This window comes from Catharus ustulatus, chromosome 2 (assembly GCF_009819885.2).
Source record: "Catharus ustulatus isolate bCatUst1 chromosome 2, bCatUst1.pri.v2, whole genome shotgun sequence".
Lineage (NCBI taxonomy): Eukaryota > Metazoa > Chordata > Aves > Passeriformes > Turdidae > Catharus > Catharus ustulatus.
Genome location: NC_046222.1, coordinates 47,725,537 through 47,741,431, shown reverse-complemented (window position 1 = coordinate 47,741,431; position 15,895 = coordinate 47,725,537). Strand labels below are relative to the sequence as shown.

The following is a 15,895-nucleotide window of genomic DNA, read 5'->3' as shown; positions in this document are numbered from 1 at the left end:
CAAACAAAAGAAATTACAGAAGTCTGGATAAATGCTTCCACTAAAGATCAGTACTAAATATGAAAACACCTTCTTCCATAGAATTCACTGGAGCGTTTTCAACATCAAGTTGAGATCTGCTTTGCATACTGAAGAAGACACGTTTTGAGTTATTTACAGGATCAAAAACTTCACCTAGAGAATATCTATATGCATTATAACTACCTAGTTTCTTATCCATCTACTGTTTGACTAAAATAAATAAATAACTAAAATTAAAAAAAGAGTGAGATTCATATGAGAATTCAGAGAATATGAATTCATTCACCAAAAACCTACACTATCACGCTGTGACACATCGTAGCACATTATGTCTCACCATTTTTTTCACAGAAAGTCTTAAGACAGCTAAAAATTCTTTCCAACGTCATAAAAATAAGGCCAGTGAGGAAAATTAATCCTCATGGGTCATCCATTTACTGGTGTTCAACAGAAGATCTTTTGGTTTTTTTAATTAAGTTAAAAACTATAAAGTCACATCTGCATAGAAACTGTAAATCAAACATTCCCACCCCCAGTGTTCAAACTGTAAAAAGTGTCTACTCTTAGCAGTGATGAAAACCCATCATCCTTTTCACTTACTTTGTGATTTTGCATATTTTGATTTGTGTGTGTTCATGCATACAGTTGAGCAGTATGGCTCCATATATCCATTAGGTCCTATGCACTGAGTCATGTCAAAAAACCTGCACTGAGCTCTGCAGCCAGTACAAGATGTTAATTGGCCACATTTCTAAAACATAAAACAAAGCAAAACAACACGTTAGTTAAGACTATGCTTGGGTTTTGACTTAAATTATGGTCCAAAAAAAATAAAACAAAGGAGAAGTTTTATTTCTGTCATCTCCCTCATCAGATCCTTCCTGTATTAACTCTACTGATCGTCTCCTCAAGAGCATTCAGCACTGTGTGTCTTTTACTCCTGGGAAAAAGTCAGCTAAAACTAACTTTCTCTCTAAAGACACACACACATGCACACACACACCCCCTTCAAAAACTCAAACCACTCAAAACATCCCAATTCCATCCCAAACCCCACTGGTATGCAAACTGAACTGAGGTAAGAGTATGCAACAAGTTGTGCTGAGTCACGAGTTTGAAAGAACTCTATTCCTCTCTCCTTGTTGATGGGACAATGGTTGTAAGGAAAGGAACAGGAATCTGGCATGGTTAATGTGATTTAGAGAATGAGTAAGCTTAGAAAAGACCTTTGGTCCAACCTCCCTGTTCAAACAGGATCTTCCTAGAGCACACTGCACAGGATTACATCCTAGACAGTTCATTAATATCTCTAGTGAGGGAGACTCTGTACTTTCTCTGGGTAATCTGCTTCATTGTGCAGTCACCTGCACAGCAAAGAAGTTACGAAGAATAAATAAACTTCGGGGAGAAAGAAATTTTATCTCCAATCCTCCAGGCAGGAGGAACACACTGCAGAGTTTCTACACTGAACTGTGACTCTATGAACCTGTAAGAGACTCGATTTTGACATCTCTCAACACAGCAGTCAGTCCATCAACAGTTTTCCACAGAATGGAACAAATGTTCTGTAAAAAGCCCAGAAAAAGCTGCACAGAGCAGAAAAACCAATGACATAGTCAACATACAAAATCAATAATTCTGATGTGCCACATGCATTATATATGCCAGTGTTAGGCAAATATCTCAAGTTTCAAAAAAACCAAACATCTGGACACCTTCTCTGCCCATATAAATACTATCATTGTTTTGACAGTAATAGAGAAAAATTCTCAACAAAAAAGATGGGCCTCTTACTAAAGAGACTCTCACCTTACTAAGTATTGGAAACTCATCAATAAGGCACCTAAGATCTCTTCCCTTCTAAAGAAATTATTTTGGCACTCTCCCTCCCTCTTTCCCTAGTCTCAAGATGGAAAGGGGAAGCAAAGGCAAAGCACATTTCATACATGCTTCACTTTGTTCAGAGAAGCTGCAGAGGGTATCTTTGCTCTTCCTATTTTTCAGTACCCAAATTTGAAAACTAGTTAAATCCAGTCTTACGGACAGCTGGAGATTAAATTCGTGGGTTTATCTTTCCTATACTAAGAGCATCCACATAAAAACATACAAATACACATGCCTGTGACACAAATCAGATGTAGTACCTTGAAGAGACCAGTAAGATTTCCACAAATTTCCAAATGCTGTTTTGATTAAACCTTTGCTGGGGATTTCCTTCAAAAGGGAGTACTTGTCAAGATACCAAACTCCTACCTGGAAGAGCGTATAAAATACAACTCTAGGATACTTCCTTCCTATTTTAATTTTAAACATGTTACTCAGGACATCATTTATCTTCCCAATCAGTCACAATATTGACAAAATTCACACTTAGTACCAAGACCAAAATGTAGCATATACATTGTCCTATGATTTGCAGCTATTCTGCTGCTATACATTCATCTCCTCTGGAAGGCTAAGAAACAAAAGCAGGGCATCCAGAAAACTCTTGAGTTATATTAGTAACACAGGAGGCTACAATTTACAAAGGACTTGATTTCTTGGAACATGCTTGTCCATCAGACAACCACCACTAAAAAATCTGCTTGAACACATAGCCTTGGTAGCTCCAGAATAAACCAAAATAAATCTAAAAGCATTGATGCAAATATGCTGGAAATAATTTAACTAAGAGCATTCAGCAATATAATCAAAAAACAACACACAGGCAAATGAAACTTTCACAAGTTCCATATCCACAAGAGAAATCCAACAGAGGCTACAGTGACTTCAAGAGACAGCAAGACAAAAGTATATGTTTTAATAAATGAATTTATAACAAACTGATCAGAGCATAATCAGAAAAAAATCCGTTGTGTCAGCAAACTGTATGTTTTCACAAAAATTCCTTGAAAGCCGAAATAGTTTTTGCTAACCAGCATATCAAATACCTCATCATTTAGGTGATATCAAGAAAGGATCAGGGACACAAAGAACAGTGCAACAGCATGTCAATCACTTCTGAATGTCATGCATCTTCAAAATACTGGAGTTGTTTATTGATTTCACTCCATCTCTGTCAGATTTAAAAGCAAGATTTTTTTTTATTCTTACCTAGTAATAATTGAGCAAACCTAGTTCTAATTTATCAAGACTACAAAGAATAAGAATTTCAAAAAAACATGACAACTATGCAGAAGATTCTGTGGGTAGGAGCAAAACTGTAATACCAAAGCTCTCCTTTTATTTTTGTAATAACAACTAAAAAGTATTTGAGCATTTGTGATTAGAAATTCAAACACATTCTCACGCAAGTGAAAAAGACAAGGCATGGTAGAAAAGAAAGAAAATTAGAAGGTCCAAACCTTCTTTAAATGCATTGCTCCTAAAATCATGTAATCAAGGTAAACACTTTTCTTGCATTTTTATTACTCTTTCCAGCACTCTCTAAACCATTCAAAAAACCCCAAGGAGTACCACACTATTATTAAAAAAAAAAAAAAAAAAGAATACCTGAAAGTATTCAATCAGTAGTATACATCTGTCTCAAGCATTTGTTTTTTAAAGTCTAACTCAATTATTTCCTCCATTGACATCAGACAGCCTCACTAGATATCAAATGTTTTTTCTAATACCCATAATACAAAGAATGCAATAATTTTCTTCTGTTCACAAGTGTGAAATTTCCAGATCAGACTATCAAGTTTCTCAGCTAACTTATATTTCTACTCTCAAATTCTTCCCAACATTATCTCTTTCATTTCTAAGAATCTGCAGTACTGACTTCATTCTGCAGAAAAAGTAACACTTGAGAATCCTCTTCTCAAAGTATCCTTCTAGCTGCCATAAACAAACAGAGGATTCACTAAAATTAAGGAAAGCTACAGTAAGACAGAGGGTCAAAAGAGCACTCTCATGGTAGGGATTTTTGGCCTGGAAACAAGACAGTTAGGAGAATGACAAAGAACCAAAAATGGTATTATGTAGGGCACTATGGATCAACTGCTCAGTGTATTTTCTAATATTAACAACCATGTGAAATCACATGAATATCAAGAGAAATAAGAAAATAAACAGGAGACAGCTCTTCATGTAACACAGAGCAGGTCAGCAGAGCCTCTTACCAAAGAGAGTCACGGATGGAAAAACTGTTTGTATGACTGGACAAGCACTAATTAAAGAGATTTGCCAAAAATAGTATACAGGAACATCACAAAGTTCAAGGGATGCCCTGAGAGTCAGAGGCTAAGAGAATGCTCAGAGGAAAATATCCTAAGTTCCTGCCCTGGTCTTACTCTTCTATGTACGCCCACTTACATCACTACAGGAGTTTCAATCCCTGATGAGAACCATAAAAGCTTTCACAGGTTCTTACTACATACATATTTAATACTTTAAGCATCCTCAAGGAAAAGTGCGTGTTTAGAAAATAAATTAAGGAAAACTTAAAGCTTTGTCAATGTTGCTGATATTTCTTGGCAGGACAAAAAAATATCTTCACTGCAGAGGAAAACCAGAACAAAATACCAAAATCTTTACTAGTGATTAAGTTAAGAGGGAACAAAAAAAGCAAAACTTCTGGAGTCTTTATTTTAAAAATTACTGCTTCCTTCTTTGTTTCAGAACAAAATCACAGAATCATATAGACCAGAGGAGACCTCCTGAGGTCAAGTGCAGCCTCCTGCTCAAAGCAGATCCAGAGGTGTTTGCTCAGGATCTTGTCCAGTCAAATCTGAGCTGAGCATCTACAAGAACCAAGCACTCAAAAACCCCTCAGGAGGATTTCACCATCCTTATAGAAGAGGAAAAACAAAACAGAACACACACAGACACACAAACCCAACAAAAGAATAAAACAACTACAGTAATTTCATGACCATAAGACGCACCGAACTATAAGGCACACTTTTTTTTTGCAGCGAGACTCCGCCCCGAGCTCCCCCCGTGCGGTTGCTGGCCGAGGCCCCACCTCAACCCGGCAGCCATTGGCCCCCGGGCCCGACCAGACCCGGCAGGGGCGGTGCCACGGGCCCCTGAGCCCGCCTCCACCTGACTGCCGCGACACTGCCGGCTTCCCCCACGGCTCACACTTCCGGGGTGGCAAATGTCGCAACTGTGTGCATCATATAAGGCGTACCAGACTATAAGGCGCACTTCCGGGTTCGGGGGAAAATTTTAGTCAAACGGGTGCGCCTTATAGTAGTGAAATTACTGTGACCAAAAAACCCACAATTACAAAAAAAACAAACCACCGTTTTCTTTATCTAAGTAAGTTTCCCTTTGTTTTCAAGTTCACCTCTTGCCTTCCACTGTGCAACCCTTCTAAAAAGTTCAACTTTGTCTTTTTCTGTCTCCTCCCATTAGATAACTCATCCTCCTTTACGCTTCCCAGGGTTGAACAAAGTAACCTCTGCTGAGCCCATCCTAGTAGGTCAGGTACTCCAGCAATCTAAGCATCTTGGTAGCTCTCCACTGAACTTCCACCAGTATGAGAATGCCTTGCATTGTGTCAAATCCAAAACTGGCTATTGTCACTCCAGAAACAGTCTCAAGAGCAGAAGGATGGGTGGGGGGGCATGGAGCACAAAAATCACCTCTTCTATCCTGCTGACTGAGCTCCTGCTAATATAGCAATAGCACACAAGTTGGGGAGTCTCCATCCTTGAAGATACTAAAAAATGCAAATGGACGTAGTCCTGGAGGACCTGCTCCAGCTGACCCTGACTGAGCTGGGGGTGAACAAGATGACTTCCAGAGGTCAAGCATTTTATGAAATAACCCAGGATCCAGCTGGCCATCTTTGCCGCAAGGGCACACTCCTAATCCCAGATAAGCTTCTCCCCTGGGACCCCTAAGCGTTTTTCTACAAAGCTGCCTTCTTGGCAATTACCTTCCATTTCAGATCAAGTATTAGCTTCATCTTGTGCTCCCCATGGTCTTTCAACAGCAGAGAAAAATGCCTCTTGACAAAACCTACACAGTCAAACCAGTTTCAGTTTCAAGTTTCCCTCAAAAATGAAATTAAGACAAAACCAGTCTGAAGATAGAAGTATTGAACATTTTCCTCCAATATGCAAATTCACATCTACAACATCCTATGAAAACATGCACATTTGAGGACTGTAATTTAAAGTACAGTAATTTCACGAATACAAGCCGCACTGTTTTGACCAAAATTTTGCTCCCATACCGGGAATGCGGCTAATATTCAGGTGCGGCCAATATGTGAATAATTTTCTGACATTTTCAACCCTGGGAGTGCAAACCAAGTCAGTGCAAACTGCAAAGTTGAGCTCCTGCCAGTAAAACCCTGCATTTACGCGGTTGTTACAAACTGGTTACTCTGTTGCGCGGTGGGTGGAGTTGCTCTGTGCAGGTAGCACAGGGGGTGGGGAAGGCGGGGCAGCTCTCTCTGCTTGGCCCCGCGGCTCGGGGGAAGCAGGGGCAGCTCTCTCTGCTTGGTCCCACGGCTCGGGGGGCTCCCGTCCCTGCGTGCCACCGCCGCAGGAGCAGGCAGGCTCCATCCCCGGCTCCCATGGCCGCCACAGGTGCCGGTGGGCTCTGTGCCCCCCCTGCCGCCGCGGGGCAGCGCTGAGCCGGGGTGACCGAGCCCAGCGGTGGCGGCGGCCGGCCCCGAGCATCCCCGCCGAGCGGCAGCGCCGAGCTGGGCCACCCAGCCCTGTCGGCAGCCCCGAGCCCTCATGGCCCGAGCCGAGCCAGTAAACCCCGCCCTGCCGCGGTTCTGTTACTAATTGGCAACTTTGTTGCACGCGGGTCCTCGCTGCGAACACAGAGGGGCTTATACTCAGGTGCGGCTTATTTATGGACAAAAAACAAAATGTTTGCCAACACCCAGCGATGCGGCTTATACTCAGTGCAGCTTGTATTTGTGAATTTACTGTAAAACCAAAGTTAAAACACCATCAAATTAGTAAAGAAACTGTATCAATTACTAAGTACAAATAAACTAAGCTAATCAAGAAGGAAAACTTCCAAGAGAATAAAGAGCCAGTACTCTCTGAGGTGAAGCGTGATGTACAGTAGTCTGACTATACCTCTCCTTCATTACTCCACCTAGATTCTGCATAGAGATGACCTAATTTTGGCGAGATCCTATTACATGTTTCACCTCTTCCAAAGCATAAAGGCTATGGCAGATGAAGAAGCATGAATATTCTTCTCATTATAACTGATTCTAAACTCACTCATTCTTTCATGACTTGTCTGTATTACAGATTAAATTAAAGATTTAAAATATTTTAAATTACAGATTTAATTCTCGAAGGCTATTTCGTTATAGGTATCTCATGACAGGCAGCAGACATTTAACAAAGTGATATGAAAACTCTAGCAAGTCACTAGTTCTAGATATTTTTCAAATATTCCTTCCGTTCACTAGGACAGTGTTCAACTCAAACAGGCAACTACAAAAGCAGCTATGAAAATGCAAGACAAAGCACATGAATGTGACATATTCTAGAACTGAAGGAATTGTTTCAACAAAAATACTAATTCCTGGAAATAAAATTCACTTAAAGGGTTTTGAGGAATTTTTATTCTTGCCACTATAAGCAACTATGATTTTAGAAGGAATCTTGACCTTCCTTTACATCTTACTGAAAGGATCATGTAAGCTGAAGTCTAGAGACCTTGTTTCATGTACCCTACAAAGAATTAAGATCCAGCTCCAAAATAAATGTCAGAGCAATACCATAACCTCATGGCGTATTAGAAGCTTCATTTCTGTTTGCAACTGAAACTAATGAAAGCCTCTCTGTTCTTCAACCTTCTGGTTGCAACAGTACTTCAATAAGCTATTACTGCCTTGAAACTAGGCATCTGTGCTAGCCCATTCTATTCTTGACTGGAAAAAAAGCAGTATCATCTGCTTCATCTGCCTTGACAAAGCTAAGAGAGCATGACGGATGACACTCCAGCTGTGTAAGAGTTCTGGCTACAACTCCTCCCATGCAAGGGCCAGTCAACAGAAAATATCAAACAGCAGCTGATTGCTACAATGCTATGTAGCAGCCCAAAGATTTGCTTCCAGTTAAAGGAAATGCTTTGTAGTTAGAACTCCATGGCAAAACAGATTGTTAAATACTTCTCAATCCAGACAAACCTCCCTGGTAGCTTTATGGAATAAGAGGTCTGGATAACAATTAAGAAAAACACCAGGAAATTCCAGGACAGAAACATAGTACGCCTATGTTCAAACAAAAAAGGAGAAAGAAGACAACACTATCTGTAAGCATGAAAGCAGATACATCTGCTACATGGAATTCCATGTTAATAGAGATTCCTCAGAAAGATAATCAAGAAAACATCAGCTAAACTACTTCAGATTAATTTGAAAGGATGATGTGACGGATCCAGAGGCAACATGGATCTGTAAGAAAAGAACCAGTTATCAGCAGAATCTCTAACAGCAAAGAAAGAAGAAACTGTTAATTTTCTCTTAGAATACTGCATCCAAATCATCTCTGCCCCAGGAGTAACAACTGTAAACTCTTCCTCAAAAGCATTTGCCCATGTCCTAAGAGCAAAAGATGAAGCAAATGCTTTTGTGGGCTTGAATGCCAAGTGATTTATGTGTACATTCTGTCAGCTGAACTCTGCAAACAGCTAGATCAATAACTTGTCCAGTACTTTTCCCTGGCATCTCCAATTGTTTTTTTGCTGGTTTTGTTCCCATGCCCAAGACACTTGTCTTCTTGTCTCTGAGAAAAGCAGAGCTGAAAACACCTGCCTCAAAATGTAAGTTATTTCTATATTAACTGAATGTTTCAGCTGGTTTTGTTCTGGCTTTTCTGCCTTCCCCTAAACCCCACCCAGGTTATTATTCCAGGTACACCAGTGTATGGATGAGGTTATACCCATCATAACTATACCTAGTCATGCCACCTCTTTGCTTTCTCTTCCTAAGAACCTCCTGTGCTATCACACAAATCACACCTTACACATTTGACTGCCCTATGTAATTTTCTTCAGAATTACAAAGCCATTTTAACATTTCTGATGGACTCGTCTAATTTTATGTTCTAAAATGTCTACATAATAGTATTCTGAATAGTTATGATGAACCACATTCAGATGTCTAAATAATCTGGTAACATAGTTTTTATTGAAGAGTGGCCAATTCTATAGCTGGAAGACAGACATTTAAAAAAGAAATGGCAAAATAAATTGTTCCAGAAAGCAGGAGTAAATAAACAGTAAAAGAAAAGGTAGAACAGGATTGTTTGTAAGACTCAATTTGCAAGAAACATGGGGTCATAAATACCAACAGGTCTCAAAAAGCAAGAAAGCAAGAAAGAGGAAACGATTATTCCTTGGTTTATAAAGATTTGTCTTTTAATCATGTTAGATGGTATAAAAAGCATCTCAATTTGTAGAAATGTGCATAGTATGAGACAACAGTATTATCAGAGATTACTTAATACCAAACTGAGTATTTCCTGAACTAAACAGAAGTGGTTTACTATATGAGGAAGAAAACTCCACTATTAAACCAGTTTGATCTGGCTGAAGCCACAGAACAACTCTTTAAAACCAGAATTTTAAAACAATAAGAGGTCAGTATTTTTAACATTTCAACTTAAGTGGGCTGTTCAATTGTAACAATTACTGACTTTCAAGACTACTTACTCTTGAAAAAGACACTTGGAAATGACAGTTTATAAAACAGTAACAGCAGGAAGTGGCAGATTTTGTAGTTCATTGTTACTATCAAGATAAAAAGGAAGACAGGAAGGACACTGTGCCTTAATAGTAAAGCAGCAGAGAAAAAACCACAGACACTACATGGGACAAGACACAAAACAAAGCCAAAAACCCTAGATGCTTCCACTGAAATGCTAAGTGACACAACATTCCATCACAGCATTTGGTGACATTTAAAACAGCAGATAACAATACACTTTATGAGGCTAAGTAACAACTCTATGTAAGTAAATAATTGTCAGCTGCAGAACTGATATACAATTATTGTATACAACAAAGGCTCTTAAACCCCTGCACAGAGACAAAATAGACAAGTAAGTTTTAAGAGTTTCATAAAAGCATTTCCTTGGCAAGGACCAGAAACTGAAAAAGGAAACACAACTGCCTATGGTGGGTTTTCTTCCTACTGCTTGTAAGTGAATAGCTTAGGGGCATGGCACAGCCTTATTAGTCTTGAAGCATGTTCTGTAGTAAGTATTCATCTAATCAAGAAGTAACCAAGTGCACTTTTATTCAGTATTGAAAATATTTACGTTAGATGAAAAGACACTGCAAGCACTCTCTCCAACTAGAACTCTTGTTTGGCTTGCATTCATTCAGTATCACTTCAGTCCAGAGCTATCAAAGAGACTAAGAAATAGCTAGAGCTCTTTCCCACTCCTTCCCCCTCTCACTCCTTTCTGGCAGTAGATAAAGACCATCACTTTAAGGAGCCCCCAAAGCAAGCAAATCCCAGGCCACATTCTAAGAAGAATTTTAGTTACAGAAGCAAAGTGAAAAAAAATAGAGGAACATTTTTACCTAGCAAGGCATGAAATACTTTCTTGGTAGAATCAAGAGCACCGTGGACTGATCAGGCAAGGAAGCAAAATATTTACAAAAGCAGACACACATGCTGCTTTAGCTTAGTTAGAAAAGCTCAAAATTAAAAGGTATGGTTGGTTGCACAAGCTAAGTCACAAAATCACAGGATATTCCACTTGCTTCTTAAAACAAGGCTGTCAAGCCTGTACCAAAAACCAACAAACCAGGACATAAACATGGCAACTACTTTGAAAAGGAAGTTAACTCATTTTGTGGACACAGGAAACATGCAATAGTAGCAGGAACAAAAATACTGAAACAACCTAGGTATATACTGCATGTGGTTAACATCTTACGGCAGGCAGACTTGAGGTCACTTCCAATTTACTTCACAGATAATTTTCAAGGAATCACTAAAATAAACATTTAAGTGCTTACATTTTCATTTCAACTATATAAAATATCTCAAGGAAAATTAAGGTATTTCAGTATTTGTACAATAACAGAATTTTACTCAGCCCCCGTTCAGACATAATTTCATTCTCTTCTAGTGTGTTTTTGTTTGGTTTTGGTTTATTTTCCATTTTATTTAGAGTCATTCCTTAAGTTCATCTTGACCCTCTACATGTGAAGTTTGAACCTCAGTGCAACAGAGTATATACTCAAGCGGTAATCACCATCTTCAGGTTTTAAAAAGTATAAACACTTCCAATGAGAGTTTTATTTCCAGATTTTATCTAAATTGTCACATTCATTTTTGAGAAGTGACTTTATCATTGTTTTGTCTTTTTTTAAAAAGCTTGATTTGCACTTAGCTGTCTTCGAAAATGGTTGTTATGTCATAGAGAAATTAACTTGCTCTTACACGTAACTACAGTGAGCATAAGTTATGTTATGCCTATTTATTATTTTTTAAGAAATTTTTTTTCTATTTAATAACTTTTTAATACTAAAACACACCTAAGCCCTACAATCACCTAAAGCTTTAGGAAAGAACAACAATGACCTCTCAGAAAATCAAGACTCAAATTGCAATATTAAAGATTATGTATGTCTAATTTTTAAACAGGTTCTGAAACTGGCACATAGGAAGCTAAGTGCATCCATCATCTTTAAAGGTGACTCAGGACATGTGAGAAAAAACCTACTCTCCATCCCAGGAATAACACTGTTTCTTACTCTCAGCAACAGTCCAAAGTAGAGGAAAGACACTCTGCAGCAGATGGATTACTTGCAGTAATCCAATTACTTGTCATTCTGAGAGTCACTGCAATTTTCATTACCCACAAGTTTAATTTTTTTGTTCCAAGAAAAGAAAAAAAGTCCATGATGAGTTATTGAAAAAGCATGCATTCAAATCAGTGTAAAATTTATTTTTTAAAATTATGATTTAGTATAGATACAAGTAATAAGGAGTTTTCATTTAATACATCTGTAAATGTATAGCAATATTGATAGGTGTATGACATTTACAATATAAACTGCTTAACACAAAGCTAATACCAATAACACCTATTTATTTTACAACTGTTTGTAAGAAAACATTTCCTAAAACTCTTATGTGACACACAATAATTGGTTGTAAAACACAATGCTAGAATCAAATGACATGAACTTTTTTTCTGCATTATTTGTTTAATAAAGTTTGTTTCAGTATGCAATAATGGCTCTCGCAAAATCTCTCCATCAGCAGCTCTCCTTTAATGCAAGATCTAGCAATTTCCAAGGAAACACTGCAACAACTGAACAAAACAACTCATAATTTACCAATTGTGGCCCACTAGGTTGTCGGTGACATTTTCCAGTCTAAACTTATTTTCTAAAAAAAACAGAACTCCTTGAACATACTCAGCTCAAAAAATCTAAATAAACTTCAAACCTAAATACTACATCAACTAAGTATTCTCAAGTATTTGTGTCCTGAGCACCTACAGCATACACTAGAAGAACTTCCACTTTTATAGTTTGATTTTCATACATTCATGAGATCACAGAATGTTCTGGGTTGGAAGATCACCTAATTCCAATCCCTCTCGCTAGAGACACCTTCCACTAGACCAAGTTGCTCAGGGCCCCATTCAACCTGGCCTAGAACACTTCCAAGGATTCACAACAAGGCATTCACAACTTCCCTGAACAGGAAAACCTGTTCCAGTGCCTCATTACCCTTTACAGTAAAGATTTTTTTTCCTAATATCTAATCTAAATCTACTCTCTTTAAACCCATTTCCCCCTGTCCCATCACTATATGCTCTTGTAAATAAATAGTCTTTTTCCCATCACTCCCGTAAGTTCCCTTCAGTTACTGGAAGCTCACAATTAGGTCACCCCAAAGCCTTCTCTTTCCCATACTGAACAACTCCAACTTCCTCAGCTGTTCCTCACAGGTGAGGTTCTCCCTCCCTCTAATAATCTCAATATCCCTTCCCTGGACTCTCTCCAGCAGGTCCATATCCCCCCCAGAGCTGGATGCAGCACTGCAGGTGGGGTCTCACAGAGCAGAGCAAAGGGCAGAATCCCCTCCCTGGCCCTGCTGCCCACGCTGCTTTCACAGCTCATGTCCAGCCTCTCACCCACCAGCACCACCAAGTCCTTGTAAGCAGGGCTGTTCTCCATTCATTCATTCCCCAGACCCCAACCCAGGTGCAGCACCATGCACTTCACATCTCTGTCCTTCATCTGGACTTTTGTGAAGCCTTTGACATGGCTAAGATTCCCATGCACTCGCTTTAAGTTTGTCCAGTCCCTCTGGAATGGCATCCCGCCATCAAGGTGTGTCAATGCACCTTCAGCTTGGTCTCACTGGCAAACACGCTGTGGATGCACTTGGTGCTTTTGTCTATTCCTTAATGAAGACATGAAATAACACCTGTCCAAATACGGACCCCTAAGGGACACTACTTGTCACCACTGTTTATCAGGACTCTAAACCTGATACTCTGGTTTATCAGGACTCTGATCCACTACCCTCTGGATGCAACCATCCAACCAATTCCTAATCCACCTAACAGTCCACCTGTTGAATACATCAGTTTCCAATTTAGAGAGAAGAACATTGTGGGGGACCATGTCAAAGGCTCAAGAAAAGTCCAGATAAACATCTATAGTCCTTCCCTTATCCACTGATCTAGTTTCTCTGTAACAGAAAGCCACTTGGTCGGTCACACAGAATTTTCCTTTAGGAGCTTCCCTTACTAATACCCCAAGCTCCTCACACTGTGAATATTTGAAACCTACCAGTTAAGAATTATACCTAAGTACCATTCCAAAACAGATGCACACAGGCACTCAAGTTAAGCTTCTCACAGCCTATTGTATTTGCACGGTATGATACATTTTGATAAAGGAATTAAGAACTTGCTTGCATAAAATCTACTGTCAGAAGTGAATGAACCAAAACAATGTGTCTCAATTCTAAAGGTTCACACAATAATGCACCAATTTGACACTACTTGTTAAGATTCCTGGTACTGCAAACCGCTTCTCCTCCCTAAATTAAACCAGAACATACAACTTGCTACCCATATTCTTCTCATTCTCAAGTACATATCTGAACACAAAATACAACAATACCTGAACAAATACAGTATATTCCGTCATTAAAGTACAAAGTTATCATTCAACCTCAAAATTACATGTTCGTTTAAAGGTTGTACTGTTTTTGTGGGAATGTCTCATGTTCAAGGTTAACGTCTTGTACTTTTGTTTCTTCAATGTATTCAGTATTTCTTCAAGTCTTTCCATGGCTTCTGGGCATGGCTACATTTTTAGCAGCTTGCAAACCTATCCTGTCCCTTTTGGACAGCTGTGGCAAAAAAATAACGCTTATGTTACGTTTCTAGTTAGGCTGTTTACATACGCACGTTTCCAGCTTGGCTCTTGACACACAGCACAGACATAGGAACAGCCATCCCCAAGAGCATCAGAGCTCAGAGTCCAGTGAGAAAATACAAGCACACATGACGCAATATTAAAGAACTTTACAACACAGCATTGCAATGCCTCTTCTCTTAGACTTCTGTTTCTTAAAAATGGGAAGAGATGAAGAATAAGCCCCAAGCACTAGGGCCATTCACATACTCAAGTGTGCATTTCAAAACCAGAAACATAAATTTGCTAGTAAAACAGCACTGTCAGAACATTACACCCCTATAAACTCAGCATAGAACGTACCAAACAAAAGAACCCAAATAATAAAAACCCCAAAATCCCCATATTCTACATCCTCCCCTGAAATATTTAACATTCAGGGTTATCCTATTATACTATAAACACTGTGCTTAACTTTTAAACCTTCTAGCCAGCATTAGCAACAGTTCAGAGTTAAGCTGGTTCTGCAAAATGTAAGACATCGGTATCAGTATTTGGAATTATTTTTAAACACAATTACTACTATCTTAACAGTCTTAAAAATAAATGAAGAACAAATCACATAAATAACGTTAAAGGATAAAATGTAACACACGGAAGGATGAAAAGTAGTGATTTTTTGAATCCTGTGCTGTACAATGGAGATGAGACCTAGTGAAAGTACACAGCCAAACTGCAACCACTTAGAGCCTTCTCACAGCAATATCCAATCTCTATGTTCTGCATGTTTTTTAATGTTTCAACTGCATACAAGCAAGCTTTTATATAAAATTCCATAACTTAAAGGAGTAGAAATGCCTGTGTTGTGTGCTTGCTATTACCACACTTCAGAAACAATCAATAGAAAAAACAGAAATTATTAACAAAAGTTAACTTCAATTACACTTTCATTACTAACAAACAGGTATTGCTATTACAGCAACATTAAAAAGAGACAGTAGTAAAAGGTCCAGTGCAGATAGTTTTTTTCTCACAGGCATTATTTCAGTTTTAGAAGTCTCTGTTACTGATGTCTTCTTAGAAGTAAATCCTTGCTATCAGTAATGGGATAAACTAAGGAATTATTAATGTTTATTTAATTTTAATTTATAGGTAAAGAAGTCATTACCTGCTTGTATTCACCAACGCAGTTCTGACAACAGAATCTTTTCTGCTGACCATCAATAGTGAGGACATTGTTTCCAGCTCCTTTACTGGGCAAATACTCCCCACAATGCTCACAGCAATTCATTATTAAACCATTGGCCATCCTGTATCTATTGAAGCAATGGTCACTGCACAGCTTATGAGTCATATTTTTAAAGCTAACTTCGTGACGAATCTAAAAGATAAAAAAGAAAAAGTATTGTATTACTAGACAAGCACAAAGTTACCTGAAACTAGCAGGTCAGTCAGATGTCTTACATTCAAATAACTATCTTATTATTTAAAAACCTGGAATGACCATGAAATATATAAACAGAAAGGGATGTTTCTGTAGTCTCCGGACTGATCTACC

The 15,895-nt window shown here is 38.7% G+C and overlaps 1 protein-coding gene across 5 annotated transcripts in view; it reads right to left on the bottom strand.

The window, feature by feature from the left end:
• Positions 1-15,895, bottom strand: part of ZMYM2 (zinc finger MYM-type containing 2) — a 92,398-nt gene that overhangs the window by 44,189 nt on the left and 32,314 nt on the right. For 4 of the 5 annotated variants that reach the window (XM_033051426.2, XM_033051430.2, XM_033051427.2 and 1 more), the window contains 2 exons: positions 15,506-15,718; positions 622-772 (listed from right to left, as the gene is read on the bottom strand). In XM_033051426.2, coding sequence (XP_032907317.1) covers positions 622-772; positions 15,506-15,718 — 364 coding nt within the window. The remainder of the gene's footprint in view (positions 1-621; positions 773-15,505; positions 15,719-15,895) is intronic. The other variant, XM_033051429.2, reaches the window with a different exon arrangement.